Below are 14,638 nucleotides of genomic sequence, written 5' to 3'. Positions count from 1 at the left end.
TCACACCCACACCCACCATGCTGGTAGCATTCCAAAACCAGTAGCTAACAGGGGGTCATCACAAAAGGCCAGACGGCCCCCCTTTCCTGTCTGATTTGGGCCTAATCTATACCAAGCAGGATATTACACTACAAAAGCAGTATGAAAGCGGTATATGGTATGTGTCAATGGGCCCCAACAGCTGTCAGTGCACTTCAATACCGCTATAAAGCAGTAGTGTAGATCCTGCCTTTTATATACCGCTTTCATATCACTTTCATAGTGCTAGGTGTAGATTAGGCCTTGGAATTCTCTTTAGAAATCACAGGTCCCAGAATGTACTGTTTCTGTCTGTTGCATTGCTTGGGAACTTGAATGTAATTCAAGTCGAAAACTTTTGCTAGGTTCATTCATAAGTAAAATATGTCATGAAACATTAAAACAGGGTTTGTTTAATTGTGTGTCATTTCTTGCAGATTCAGTCCTTTAGGCATTATAAACAGCCATCTCTTTCTCTCTCGCTTTCTCTCTGCAGACACTTGGAAGGCTTCTCTATGCAACGCAAATGCTCCCTTTCCATCAAAAATGAAAGCCTAGCAACCAGCAGCCGGGCACTCAAATATCATTGGAGAATTGAACCCTGTCACACCACATTCCATAATTTCTGAGCATCATGGGAATGATTTGCCCTGACGGATTCTGCAGGCAAGTGACAAAATACTGCTGTATTGGCCGAATTAAAGACAAACTATCCACCTCTTCTGCTTGTTTTCCCCCATTGCTGCCTAAAAGCACATGGAAGGCTTGACCCTGCAAAGGGATATGATGACCCATCCAGCCCAAATTGGTTAATTTTAAATCTTATGGAGCTGTATCCAAAAGGTGCTTTGCCATAGCGGAACACACTTCTGCTCATGCAAGGTTGGGCAAGTTCCCTCACACACACACACACCCACACACCTCCATTTCCCTACTGCAGCCCTCCCTGCTGTGCCCTATCCCATTTGTTTCATGTCATTTATTTCATTTCTGTACCACCCAATATAGAACTGGGCAGTTCACAAAAATTACAACTCCAAATACAAAATCCATTCTGTTCTGGAGGGTCCTGCAATCCACAGGAGCAGGGGTTTGGGGAGGGTGGGTGGCAGGGAGATGCTGAAATAGGTTGTGGCATTTGTTAGAAGCCAGGTGCAGTGACTTAGCTTAGGATATGACTGATTGATTTCAATAGGAACATTGGTATGCTCTCTCATTGAATTCAGTAGGACAAACAGAAGTGTTTACATGCTAGGGCTGAATTTGACCCAAAGCAACTCTTACTCATCCCACCCTTTTACCTAAGCAAGAACTCTTAATTTCTTCCTCTTCCCAGCAATATCCAATGACCTTGGATCCAGTGGAGGCTGGTGTTCCAATGTCAGTGGGACTGTGAATCTGCTTCAGGTTCCATACCTTGCATAGCTCCATTAGAGTTCTAGCTAGTTCTGACTGAAACTTGGAATGGATTTTTACCTGGAGGTGTAGTTTACATCATCTTTTGTAAGGGGAATACCTTGCTGAGCCACCCTCGTCAAAATGCGCCCTTACCAGACTGAGATCCAAACACCATTGCAGCATTCAGTGAGCCAAAGGACTTGTTTTCCTTAAACACTATGACTGTCCTTCCTTGCCGCCATGTGACATGACAAGATGCTTTTGAAATTGAGGGATGTTTCAAAAGTACTGATTATGGCGTGTAGAGTACGTCCCATCTTAAAAAAAACAATATTACTGCAGAAAAGAGCAACTGAAATGATTCAAGGGACTGGAGTACATTCTCTGGGAGGAAATATAAGGCTCCTTTTCTTTTAATAAGATGTTAACTAGGGAGGACATGGTAGAGCTTTTTAAAAACACAATTGGTGTGTAGAAAGTGAATAGAATTAATTCTCCCCCTCCTGTGATGCTAGAACTTGGAATCACTTGTAAAACTGATTGGCAATAGATTCGGGACAGAAACCCCCCCCTGTAATTATTCACACAGCGTGTAATTCATCCTGGAGTCTCCAGCACAGGGCCTCTCTTGGTGTTTGCCTGACTCTCTGCCCCTTCTGTTTTTTATTTTGTTTGTTCAGATTTGTTTTAATGAATTACATCTTAAACTGAGACGTGCGGGGGATCTGCGCCCCGACAGTTAGACGTGAAGACAGCCTCCTGCACTATCTTTATTTGGGTTCAAAGGAGTGCTTTTTTGTTTTGGAGCTCAGCTCCCACCCATGTTTTGTACTTAGGTTCTTAGGCAAGTTACTTTTCTTTTAATCTCACCAGTTTGCCTTCTAGGAAATGAGTGTTTGTGATACTTATTTCCTAGGTGGCCATGTACACCATGATGGCCATTTATGAATGGGTGAAACTACCCATAGGAGTCATTTTGTGAGAGCGCCAACAAATGTGCCTATTGAGCCAAAGTTTGGGGACTCCTGAATTAATGTTTGGAATGGATTTGGAGATGGGCACTAGTTTAGATGCTTTCTTACTGTTTTAAACTCTTTATTTTAATCTTATATCAATTTTGCTGTGTGGTTTTATCCTGGTTGTGCTTTTTATACTGTATTTTGTAATTGTGCTTTTAACCTGTTGGTTGTTTTATTGTGGTTTTATTTTTTGTGAACCACCCAGAGAGCTTTGGCTATTGGGCGGTATAAAAACGTAATAAATAAATAAAAATAAATAAGGGTTTTTGATAAGTTCATGGAGGACAGGTATATTAGTGGCTATTAGCAATGACAGCTAAATGGACCCTCCTTGCACAGTTGCAATATACCTTCTAATATTAGAACCTGGGAACTAGCAACAGGGAGAAAGTGATCACCTTCATGCTCTCTTTGTGGGCTTCCTATGAACTCCTGGCTGACCAGCACCTGTTCCAGTTGCTGCTCTTATAGTTACCTGATCAAAGGGAAAAGTGAGAATTTCCACCGGCATGAGCCTGAGAGACTCATTGGAACCCTGCCTCTAGTTCCTCTGTCTTCCTTTCACATGGCAAGACCTCTTCCGGAGCTGCTAAGAAAATCAGCTCAGAAAATTGCTGACGAGTTGGAGATTGTGTTGTGAAAGGTCACATTATGAAGCTACCTTCTCCTGAATACCCACAGACAGCAAACCCAAGTGTCAGGCCTCTGAACATCAGACATCTCTAGCTCCTGCATTTAATTTAAAGCCACAAAAAAAGCAATTTACAGCTTTGTGCAAAGGTCTCTTAAGTTTAGCCTTCACTCTTTTCAGGCAAGGACAAATTCCCAAAGTGGGGCTCTGCTGTGGAGTCAACCTTTCCCCCAAACGCTTTGAGCAAACTTCACACTTGATCCGCTCCTGGCACTTTCTTCTGAAATAAAAATAACATGGGATACGGCCCCGGCCTTTCCTAAGATAACAACTTTTTTTCCGTATGCTCTATCTGCCAAAGTGTACAATCCCTTAAACATTCACAGGAAAGGCTATTTCAAAAGGCTTTACTTGATATCAGCAAAAGCAGAAATACTTGAAAACATAATCCTGCTTGATAAAAGCCGGCTAGACTGATAGACGTAAATCAGGAAACACAGGATCCAGCTTTAGGGTGGGGAGAGCGGGAGAAAAGTAAAATCAGACATCAACTTCTGTACAATAGCAAACATTATGATTCCAAATACCTACAAATCAGCCTTTCCCAACTTGGAACCATGCAGAACTGCTGGACAACAACTCCCATAATCCCCTGACTGATACACACGCAACTTGATCTTGACCAGGAGGCTAGAGAGGTAAATGACCGAATGCAGTGAAAGTGATGACAGACATACTACTTAATGTATTTTGGGGGTGGGAGGGGGCAACCAGCTGTTTGTAGCATGCAGTGATACATCACAGATACTCATCAGCATTGCAAGACTGGGCACGTCCAGACCCAGGGCTTTTAGTGCTGCTAATTAAAAGGCATTGTCTTTTCTTTCTTAGGACTTTTTGTAGGACTTTTTTCTGTCTGAACATGCATGGGATTGTGCCCTTAATTAATTTCCTGCAGTACCTGAAAAGACGGAAGCAACGGTGGGAAAACACGGGAGGGCTACAAATGGAAGACTTGTCTGGACCCCCTTCTAAAATTTCATGAATGAGGCAGGGTAACCATGCCATAAAAGACCCATCTGGAAGTATCCATTGCCTGGCAAAATGAGTGATGTCTGGACTGAGGCGGCAAATAATATTATCACACGCCAGCGAAATTGCACCCCTCCCCATCTTTAAGCATACGCCTAGCTTGGTGTTGCTCCCATACCAGTCCCAGCATGCATCACATGTGGTGTTTTACTTCCTAGAGATAAGTTGTTAAATGTATTATAGGAATTTACTAAAGTTAGCAGAGTTTAAAGGTAGTACTTACAGTGTGTATGTTGCAGGCTAGTAAGCATGAGTCATGAAAGGGTTAATGAGTGCTGGATGAAGGTGTGTGTTGATTGGATGTTGGTGGGAAGTGCCTGGATTGGCTGTGTGTGAGAGGGGGAGGAGTCGGAAGACTGAGCTGAATAAAAGAGAACTGCTTCTGCGGTAAAGTGTGGAGGGGGAAAGCTTTGAGTTAGAGTTCAGAAGGGTCTGCGTGTTTTGTTGTTTTTGGGAGATCAGAGTGTGGGAAGAGGATAGTGTAGTTAGAGTGAGTAGAGTAAGCAGGAGGACTACTGAAAGTTATATTGTGAAACGTTTAAGTGAATGAACCAAAGAAACCATTACACTCTGTGCTTGTAACCATATGCTTGTAACTGAAGGAAACCAATATGTTTTGCACATGAACAATCTTCTTGTTAAATAAATATCATTTAATTAATCCTTGGTGTAGACAGTGAGGTACCTGGGAAGGGGTACGGGTGAAATCTATGGTGGCAGCGGAAGGGAGAAGGTTTAGGTAAAGGTTTTGATCTGGGCTGCTGTGGGGCCTAAGCTGAAGCAGGTGCTCCACAGAGACAGACTTGGCATCTATAGCCCTAACTTGTGCACCTGAGCTGGGTCTTTTAGAGTCACAAAAGTACTGAAGTGATCCAGGAGGATACCCAGTGGAGGGTAGACGTCTCTCCCGTGGCAGCAGGTAGATTAAAAAGGGTCCTAGGGCCAAAGGGGAACGTCGCAGTGCCTCTGACACCATTGTTAGCAACCAGCAGCTTTCCTTTCTGAACACTGAAAATGAGCTAGATTGGCACCAAAGAGTGGACATTCATTTACTGCATTAAGGATGCTTTGCTTAAGGAACAATCTGTACACTTCTACAACATGCTTTTATCTGGAAAATAAGTAATTTGTTTGGAGTACTGACTATGGAGCTTCCTGCATGAGCAGAATGGGAAAGAGCTGGGACCAATAGGTGGTTGTTTATCACTCTCCCATCTCTTAGGTTCAAGTGAATCAAAGCACACCAGTGATTATGTGACTACAATACCAAAGGTAATGCACTAGTCTAAAGTGTACAAAGAATTATAAAATTCAGACAATGACAAGACGTAAGTAGTTTTCCAGCTTTTAAAAATGCATTAACAAGACGTGTCAAGCTTTGACAAAACATAGGCATATTTAAGCTTAAGCTTCCCAAGGAGATGCCATATCTGGTAGAGCAAGAAGACATGGAGGTTCTCTAAATGAACAATTTATAGCACACTCATGATTGGCCACTCATGGAAGTTTGTGGGTCCATTACACAACGTCATCAGCATCCAAGACCCCTCCCGTGTTATCCCTTGGAAATTGTGGATTTAAAAAAAACAGATAATGTGGGAATATCTGGGAAATTGTGCAATCTTCCAGTGTGTGTTGCGCTATAATTACGCCACTAGATGGCTCTGTCTCATGGAAGTGAATGGAGCACGCAGAGAGAGGAAGTATTAAATTTTGAACCACATGGCTGCGCAGAAATAAAGCGAAAGCCCTGGTAAGGCAGTGCATTTTTTAAAAAAATCTAGAGAAGCTCATGATGAAGCTTAGAGAAGGAAGTTCTCTGCCAAAAGCTTTGAAAACAACTGGTTGCTATCTCCCATTTCTTTTGTTATTCAAAGCTTGGCAGATGGTTTCTGTTACAGCTGTTATAGCATACAATACTTTTGAGGACAGGATTGGTAGCTAGAATTCAGAAGTTTCCTACCAATCAGAAGAGCATCATAGTTCAACCCTTCCAGCACTATGCATACCAGGGACAGTGGACTGGGGTTGATAGAAACATTTTACTGGCTGGTCCTTAGGTTGAGGATCTGGTATTTCCTCTTTGAGCAAAGTGTTGACCATGACATCAGTTAGAGGAAGTACCTGCCACATAACTTGTACACAAGACACAGAAGCAAAGGAGGGGACGTGTGTGTGAACTCCATTAATTGGTATCAGCCACTCCCTCACTCTGCAGTAGTCTCTTAGTGAATCAGGCTAAACTTTTTCCATTTCCTTTCAGAAAGACAATGCACTGCGTAGAGAAGAGGAAGATCCTCCTGTCTCACCTTTTACTTCTTTGTTTCATAGGCTACACAGCAGCCTTCAGCGTCTTCTGGTAAGTTTTACAAAACTGATGCCATTTGGGGGTGGATTTGCTTTTATTTTGAGTATCTGTGTCATGCTAGCAACATGCATGAAAACACTGGCATTCTGTTTGTGCTCATTCTTTGTGGCCCTGCTAGCTGCGTTTCTTGAAATTACACTCCCAATTTCTTACTCCCCATCCCTATCCCAGCTTGTAGAACAGGTGTTCAACTCACTTCAAGCTGTCACCACTTGGAAGTGCTTTTTGTTTTTTTAAAATGGGGAAATGCTGTTATGGAGCCACTAGAAAATTATTTCTATCTTAAATATTTCTCATTAGCCTTCCTCATAATCATTAAGGCCTTTATTTATAGATATAAATATAATTTTAGCCAGGGAAATTACAATGTACATCTTTCCCCTATCATGTTCTTCCTGTGTCCAGCTTATGGTAGGCTTTACATTTCCGTGTGTGTGTGTGTGCGTGTTCATTGCTCATCTTCAACTCTGCAGGCATTACTAATGTTGACTTGGAAGAGGCCGCTTCCAAAGTAAAACTATGAATAATCCCTCAGACGATGCAGGGCATTAAAGTCCTGATCCCAACCCTGCTTCTGCAATCTTGCCACACTTCCAAGCTCATCTTTGCAGTTACAGACTAGAGAAACATCCTTTTTAACTCCGAGATTTTCAGGATGCCAAATTGAGTATCCATGTTAACTACTGCACTTGGTTTCTGCAGTTGTTGAATATTCACAGCTCTGGCTACTCACAATCATCAGTTTTAGCAATTTTTCTTAAGGAAATGCCTTTGGTTTCCCTTTCTCAAGCATTTGACAGTGATTAGAACACTGATCCACATCTTTAGATCAGAACTGCAATCTAAAAAGCTGTAACTTGGCCTTGCTGCTACTTAAGAACTCATGACTTCAACCATTTGAGGCTGCAACGCAGCACTAGATAATTCTCAACAGAGAAACAAAAAACAGACAGAAAGTTACATCTTTTCCAAATTCACATAACCCTAGTTCTTTAATTCAGATGCTGCTAATTTCTGGCTACTTATGCTTTATTAACAAACACAGGGAAAGCAGCATGCTTGTCCTGATTCTGACAGGTCGGCTGAAGATGCTGGTTTTGCCCTACGAACTCTTTAAAGACTTGGGTTTTATGTACCAAAAAACACTGCTGTAACTCTGTCAATGCTTTATTTCAAAGATGGCCCAAGAACATCTTGTACTAATAGGAGAGCTTGTAGGAAATGTTCCTGCCCTGGTGGCTCTTCTACAGCAATGGAAATTCCCCCCCTGGAGATTTGCCAAAAAGGAATTCAATGAACTTGAATTTGTTGAGCTGAGTCAAGAAAATGAGAAACTTTCTCTTTTAACGTATTTTTAAATAACTGTTACAAGTGAACCCTATTCGCGCCTATTCAAATTTGCAGTATAAACAAAAGATATAGGTCTCCACTTCCAAGAAACATACAATTTGCATATTTTAAAAATGTCTAAAGCAACCTTCATCTAAATGAATTCCAGGGCAGTGTACAGTAATAGAAAATACGATATGTTAAAAGAAACACTATTTGCAGTGTGACAATGGAGAAAATACCAAGAGAGGAGAGATGAGGCAAAGGTAATACCAGAGGAGCATAAGCAAGTGCAATTACCCATACGTTGATTTCCCCAGGGTTTGAGATAATGGCTGGAGGATTAAGCAAATGCTTCAATGGCATTTAATTTTGTGGCGTTATTTGAAGGAAGAAAGGCGGATGGCAGCCACTTAGGTGTTCTGTAAGAGAGTTCCAGACATAAGGGGCAACCAGGGAGAAAGGCTGGCATCGTAAACGGTAGAATTGGAGAAGTGAAGGTCATACACAAGGATATATACACAATAGAAAGAGGAAGGGTCCCAAAAGCTGCTATAGCATACTGGTTTTAGTTTTCAGAATATAATTCATCTTAAGCTTTCTTTCAAATTAAGAGAACCCATGAAAGGAGTTGCAAAGCAAAATACCCTTCAAGAAGGTCAGCAAACCCAAAACACATTGGGCGTTTTCTAAAAATAAGTCCAGCTCTTTACAACACCTTTGGATGCTTTCCTCCCTGCTGCCAGGGAGATTGATGCAGTTATCTCCTTCGTGGTGTAGGCCAAGATACAAACTGAACACATGAACATAGATTTGCAGCATCTTTAAAAGATCCACAGGGAAAGTTTGAGAACCGGAATACTTGTTGATTGCATGCTGTAGCTTCATGGTATTCCCATGGGCCACGCTAAAAAGAAAATACATTATTTTTTACAATATGTTTTTATCTGCTAAGCAGAAAGGTTGTGATATCGTACTTTGCAATCAAAATTGATTGCTAATCAACTGACAGTGAATAGTCTTTACATCAGATGGTTCTTTAAAGATAAGCTACTTGCGGATACTAGTAAAGAAATTCTCCTTTAAAGGAGTTCAGAACACAGGATTATGTAAGGGTACATACGCACTGAAAGTTGTCAAAGACACTTAAGGAAAATATGATTGATAAAGGGCAATCTCTGCAGAGAAACATTGGGTTGGAACTGTTGTCTATAACCACCACGTGGGCAATGGTGTGCTGCGCATCTCTAGGAACGGTGTAGAAGCAGCCATGATAGAGTAGATGCCATATCACTCCAGCTAATTGCTTGATTGGAGTCAGCTTACTGAATCCATGCATGGCCTTTACCCCATTTTTAAAAGCTGCTTGATGCTGACAAACCAGAAAGGATTAACCAGGAGTTCAGTGGGAGAATCAAGCACAGCAGCATGCACACAACTCACCAGGATGTGCGTGCTGGGGCTAAACCCTGATTATTCAAATTTCACTGAAGTCAATGGGACTTACAAATAACCCATGGTAGGACTGCCCTCAAGCTGCAATGCAACTTAGCATGAAAACAGTGCTTCAGTAAAAACAACAACAACCAACAACTAGATAGAATGGAAGGATAGTTTAATAGTTCATTTTAAACATACGCTATACCAAAGAGCAAGACAAGTATATCAACATTGAAAGGCACATATCCAACTTGTTGCTGCATTTTAAGAACTGCAATGAATGCAACAGGATTTTCTTATTTATTTTACAAATTCAGTTATTCGTCTGTAACATATTAAAATAGAAAACATTATCTGATCCATTTTACATACAAAATATGAATACAGTAATAAAATACTGAAAACATTTAAGCACCAGAACATTAACATTTATTGGCATAGATTTTATTAATATATTTTGAAAATGTTCACTAAAGTGCAATTAAATCCAGCCCAACTTAGCGGTTAAGCATTTTCTAATATTTAAGAAATTGGAGTCAAGAATTATTCTATATTATTTTGTACTACAGATGACTTGCTAAGGAACTAGAACTTTTTAGATAGAACTTTATTGAAACCAAGACATTCAAATCTGATGTGACAAGCAAATTATTCAAACAGTTTTGGTTTGTTTGTGAAAGTGTGAAGTAGCTTATTTGTTTAAAAGAGAAGATAAGCTGAATGAACCTTGTGATCAACTGTAATGAATTACAAGCTGATAGAGAATAAATCCATGAGCACAAAAGCTAATTCTGTAAAGATTTTTCAATTGCCCTGCATTATTATAATCTAGAAAGGATATTCAATTTTACGGAATCCATTCACAATGATAAAAAAATCTTGGCCAGTGCTACAATAAAAAGGGCACAGCCATAAAGGGCAGGTTGAAGGACTCCCTCCTATCACATCTCTGTAGGCTTTGAGACTAGAAAAACATGTAACTACATAGGATGGTGGCAGACGCATATGATTAAAACTGGGTCTTCCAAATTGGTCTGCTGCTGTCATGCCTCATTTGAGCCTGAGCAAAACAAACAAACCAAAATTCTACACATTAAGGCTATAAGGCTATTGGAATCAATGGTTTTACGCTTGCTTAATGTTGGGAATGTCACCTAATTTTACAATTACAAATCCATTTTTTAAAAACCTAGAAGAGTAAACAACACAATTAAGGCAAGACAGTCTGTGGTGAGAATATAAGTTTGGAATGGAAGTTCTGTGTTCAGTTATGAATGCTTAGCCTCACTCAAGTCAAGGCTAAGAGTCCAAGAACTTCACTGCATGTATTTATTAACTTTGGGTATTCAAGGACTTTCTCTCTTATAGAAAATAAGAATATAGGGACAGTGCAATGAAAAATGCCTGTGTACATAGAACCAACCACTCTCATATACAGAAAAGCAAATGAAATGTCCCTGGATATGCTATGCTCTGGATAGCATATCCAGATGCATAATTGTTAAATTAGAGAGAGTTATGGTTTATAGTAGTGATGACTGCAGTGAAAAGAAGCAGTCAGAACCGATCTTAGGACAGGACCTCCAAACATGTCTTATTGCACCATATATAATCGCAACAGATTTAAAAAAGCTTCAGTGTTGACAAAGGTCTTACCAATCTCCTGTTTTAAATTTTTATACAATACTGAGTAGGGTTAAGTGCAAGGAATGTTTAACCAGGACAAGTTTTTGTTCACCTCTTAGACCATTACTAAAATGCTTCCAAGTAATAGTTATCATCCTTTTCACAATTCTTCTAGTATATTTGTGGCTTCCTACCTAATCTATTTCTTCTACATCACACATGATTTCAGCACACATTTCAGAAAAATACACTTACATCAGTTATTCCAAATCTGACTATGAATCCTGGTTTACAGTTGTTGCCCTAGAAAATGTTTTACATACCAACACATCAGAAGAAACTCAATGGCAAACCCTAATGAAATACTGTGGCTGGAAAACTAAGCCCACTGAAGAATAGGGAATTGTGTTCCTGCACAATTATACTACTTCTTTTTATATAGAGAGAGCTCACGGTGTGTGATGCCTAATATGTAATGAACTTTGACAGTTTTGTAAATCAAGCTCTCTTTGGAACTATGGCAGGCCTTTCTGGGAAATATGGTTACAAGATAAATATTGGATGCATATAGTTTGGCATAAAATAGCTTTAATAACTCTGGAAAGTGTGAACGACAATAAAGACCACCACCAGTTCCTCAATTTCAAACTACACAATCATTTCTATCATTATCTACTATGTACACTCATACTTTATGTACAAACAATATAGGAAAGTCTATTACCTATTCTGCCATTACATTTCAAAGGAAATGTTACAATTTATGTACAAAATTAATTATTTTGATACATCTTGCATGACAGAAATGGAAGGGAAAATATGTTAAATCATAAATATCTTTCGCTCTTTAACACTTAATAGGTTGTTCAGAGAAAATGACTCCTTTAATATCCTGTTTTCTTCGTACATTGTAATAAATACTAACGGTCACTCTATACGCTGATTAAAGGCATAGATCACAGTCTTGTGATTTTTAGTTTTCGGGGAGCCTGAAACAGATCTAATTTTTGGCAGTTCCATAGGTTAGAACTACTTCTTTGTCTCGATTTCATAGACACAGCATGTTGTATACAGTATTGCTCTTTAGCTCCTTGGAACATACAGTTGGTAGAAACAAAAGGTAGTACAGGCAACTAATAGCAACACTAACAAAAGAGTCATTTGCTGGAACCAGACACAGCGATCAATCTGTTCTCGAAGTCTTTTATTAGCTTGCAATAATTGTGTTAGCTGGAAAAGTGGGGAGAGAAGGGTAGATGGCATTAATAAAATCATATGGGCTTTTTTTTCCTTACATGTATTTTATCTACAGTTAGCTGCAATTTCCTAATTTCTACTATATAATTAAGACATAACTATTTAAAAATAGTATACAATGTGCTAGACATCGTAACATAGTCAACATAGAAGAAGGTGTCAGGGAGACAGGAGCAGGCAAAACAAACACCAGGGTCTGCTCTAGTAAGATCCCCCGGCCCTGGAGGGCTAACGGACATCAATGACCCTGTGGGTAAGGAGAAGTAAGGGAGACAAGAGCAGCCAAAGTGAATGTCAAGGCCTGCTCCAGTTGGACACCCCCTCTTTCGGGAGATGAGAGGGAAGAGCATCATCACAGCCCTGCTGACATTCTATACCCCCGCCCGCCTTTTCCCTCCCCATGGCCTTTTCCTGGTGTGCCCTGTCTTTTTTAGATTGAAAGCCTAAGGGTAAAGACTGTCCTTTATGATGATTGATTGTAAACTGCTTCATGAGCCGGCCTTGGCCGAGGACCAGAATAAAAATACTATAAATTGTAATAAAAACAACAACATGTACTAAGTATGAAAAGCCAATAGTAACTTCTTTCTCATTATTATAATCGCTGTATCATCTCTCACATTTGTTCTGTGTTGTTGTTTTTTAATGAGAAGGAAGTTTAAAAACAACAGAGAAGCCAATATATTAGGCACTTTAAAAGCACGCAGGGCAGTTGCAATAAGTGATGAATTAACCATTAATTTTACTGGAGTGTACCACATACACTGCATTTTAAGGAGAGCCATAATGTTACAACTTACTGCTCTGAGTAATTGGAAGAACAAAGCAAAAAACAAGGGCAAAGTTCACTGGGCTCAGGCCTCCTGGAAGGAGATTGGGGAACTCCAAAATGCTTGCTTAAAGGGAGAGGCAAATATCAGAAGCCCTCAATTGGACTCCAGCTCAGATTAAAAGTCCTGTTTGAGGGGCTGCTCTCAGGAAAATTGATATTGGAAGCAAGAGCCCTCTTTCTCTAAGGGTCCATCACGGGGGGTGGGGCTTAAACTGGCTCAAAAAATTATTCCAGTTCACTATTTTGGGGGAAGAACTCAGATCATTTCCAAGTTAATCCAAGATGAGCAGGGGAAGGATTGCCTATCCATTTAAAACTATATATATATTTAAATCCATTTTCAGCACCCCTGAGTGGTAGCAGTGTTAGTCTGCTGCAGTAAAAACAACTTCTTGCGGTACTTTAATTTGTTAGTCTTTAATTTGCCACAAGATTCTTAGTTATTTTCAATAGGGATTTCAGTTACGTGAACTACTTAAGGCAGAAGACCAAAATCCAAAGATGCTCACATGAGTACACAAACTATGCCTTTGTACACATGGAGAAGCAACTGGTTTTTTCTTCTGCTTGCATCACAGCAAATGCCACTTGAGGTCTGGCTTTTCAGGGGCACAAGATACCGCAGGAAGAAGGGGAAACCTGACAGGTCTTAATGCATTGTATAGTCCTTTAGATCCAGGGGAAAGCTACATATTAATATCTATACGTGTTACCTGTACGTGTAAATCTTCATTGGTTTTTGCAGGAATATTAAAAGTGTTTTCATTTATTGTTAAAGTAGAAGGCTTGCTGCTTTCTACAACATGACATCGTAACCTGGAGCAAATACAGAAATGGTGCATTAATTATATTTAATATAATTATATAAAGCTAATGGTTATATTCTCTCTGCTCTTTTTTAAAGGGAACTCAAGGCCTACAGGCAAAGATTTGACAGTGCAGTTACTCATCACCTCTGCCGCTTCTGGCCATCCGCAGCTCTTCTCTTTGCCTATTCTCCCTCTTTCTCTTTCTCACTTCTCCTTGGTCCTTTACCCTCTGGTCTCTCTTCATTCCTCCTTCTCTCAACCCTACATTTCCTAGTTCTTCACCATGCCTTCATCGGCAGCCTTCTTCCCACCTAATGCTTCCTGGGCTCGGCTTCTTCTACCCACTTCCTTTCTTTGCCCCATTCACCTGCACTGCATCTCTCTACGATCAGAGCAGCTCAGCCAATAGCAGTGAGAGACTCTTCTGTGACTTCAAAGCATGTCAGCCAATCACTTCCTTGCTGCCACTGATCTTCTTACTGCATTATGATGTAGATTTTAAGACCATTTTTGTTTTTTCCTCAAAGAGGCTAAATAGTTCACTACCACCACCCACTCCTCCTTACCCCGCCCCCTTTATACGCTTTGAATGGTCTATGCTTTCTGAGAACAACGAGGACAGAAAACCAGCCCTTGTGGCTCACCAATCTCTCCGCTGTCAGAGTCCAGGTAAATAACTTTCTCTTACAGAAAGTGGAGGAAGGAACTAGAGGACTTGATACTGATTAATACGGGTGACTTAGTGGATAAAGTGGCAATTACAAGAACTCTGGGGGAAAGCGACCACATCATACTAGAGTTCTTGATTTTAAAGGAAGC

The 14,638-nt window shown here is 40.3% G+C and overlaps 1 protein-coding gene across 1 annotated transcript in view; it reads right to left on the bottom strand.

The window, feature by feature from the left end:
* Positions 1 to 9,453: 9,453 nt before the first annotated feature.
* The window catches only part of MOSPD2 (motile sperm domain containing 2), a 30,716-nt gene continuing 25,531 nt past the window's right edge, over positions 9,454 to 14,638 (bottom strand). Inside the window, exons 14-15 of the mRNA XM_063126397.1 lie at positions 13,724 to 13,826; positions 9,454 to 12,151 (exon numbers count right to left, since the gene is read on the bottom strand). Coding sequence (XP_062982467.1) covers positions 12,005 to 12,151; positions 13,724 to 13,826 — 250 coding nt within the window. The 3' untranslated portion in view covers positions 9,454 to 12,004. The remainder of the gene's footprint in view (positions 12,152 to 13,723; positions 13,827 to 14,638) is intronic.

This window comes from Elgaria multicarinata, chromosome 5 (genome assembly GCF_023053635.1).
Source record: "Elgaria multicarinata webbii isolate HBS135686 ecotype San Diego chromosome 5, rElgMul1.1.pri, whole genome shotgun sequence".
NCBI lineage: Eukaryota > Metazoa > Chordata > Lepidosauria > Squamata > Anguidae > Elgaria > Elgaria multicarinata.
Note: the sequence above shows the minus strand (reverse complement) of the source record. Positions and strands in the feature narration are given on the sequence as shown.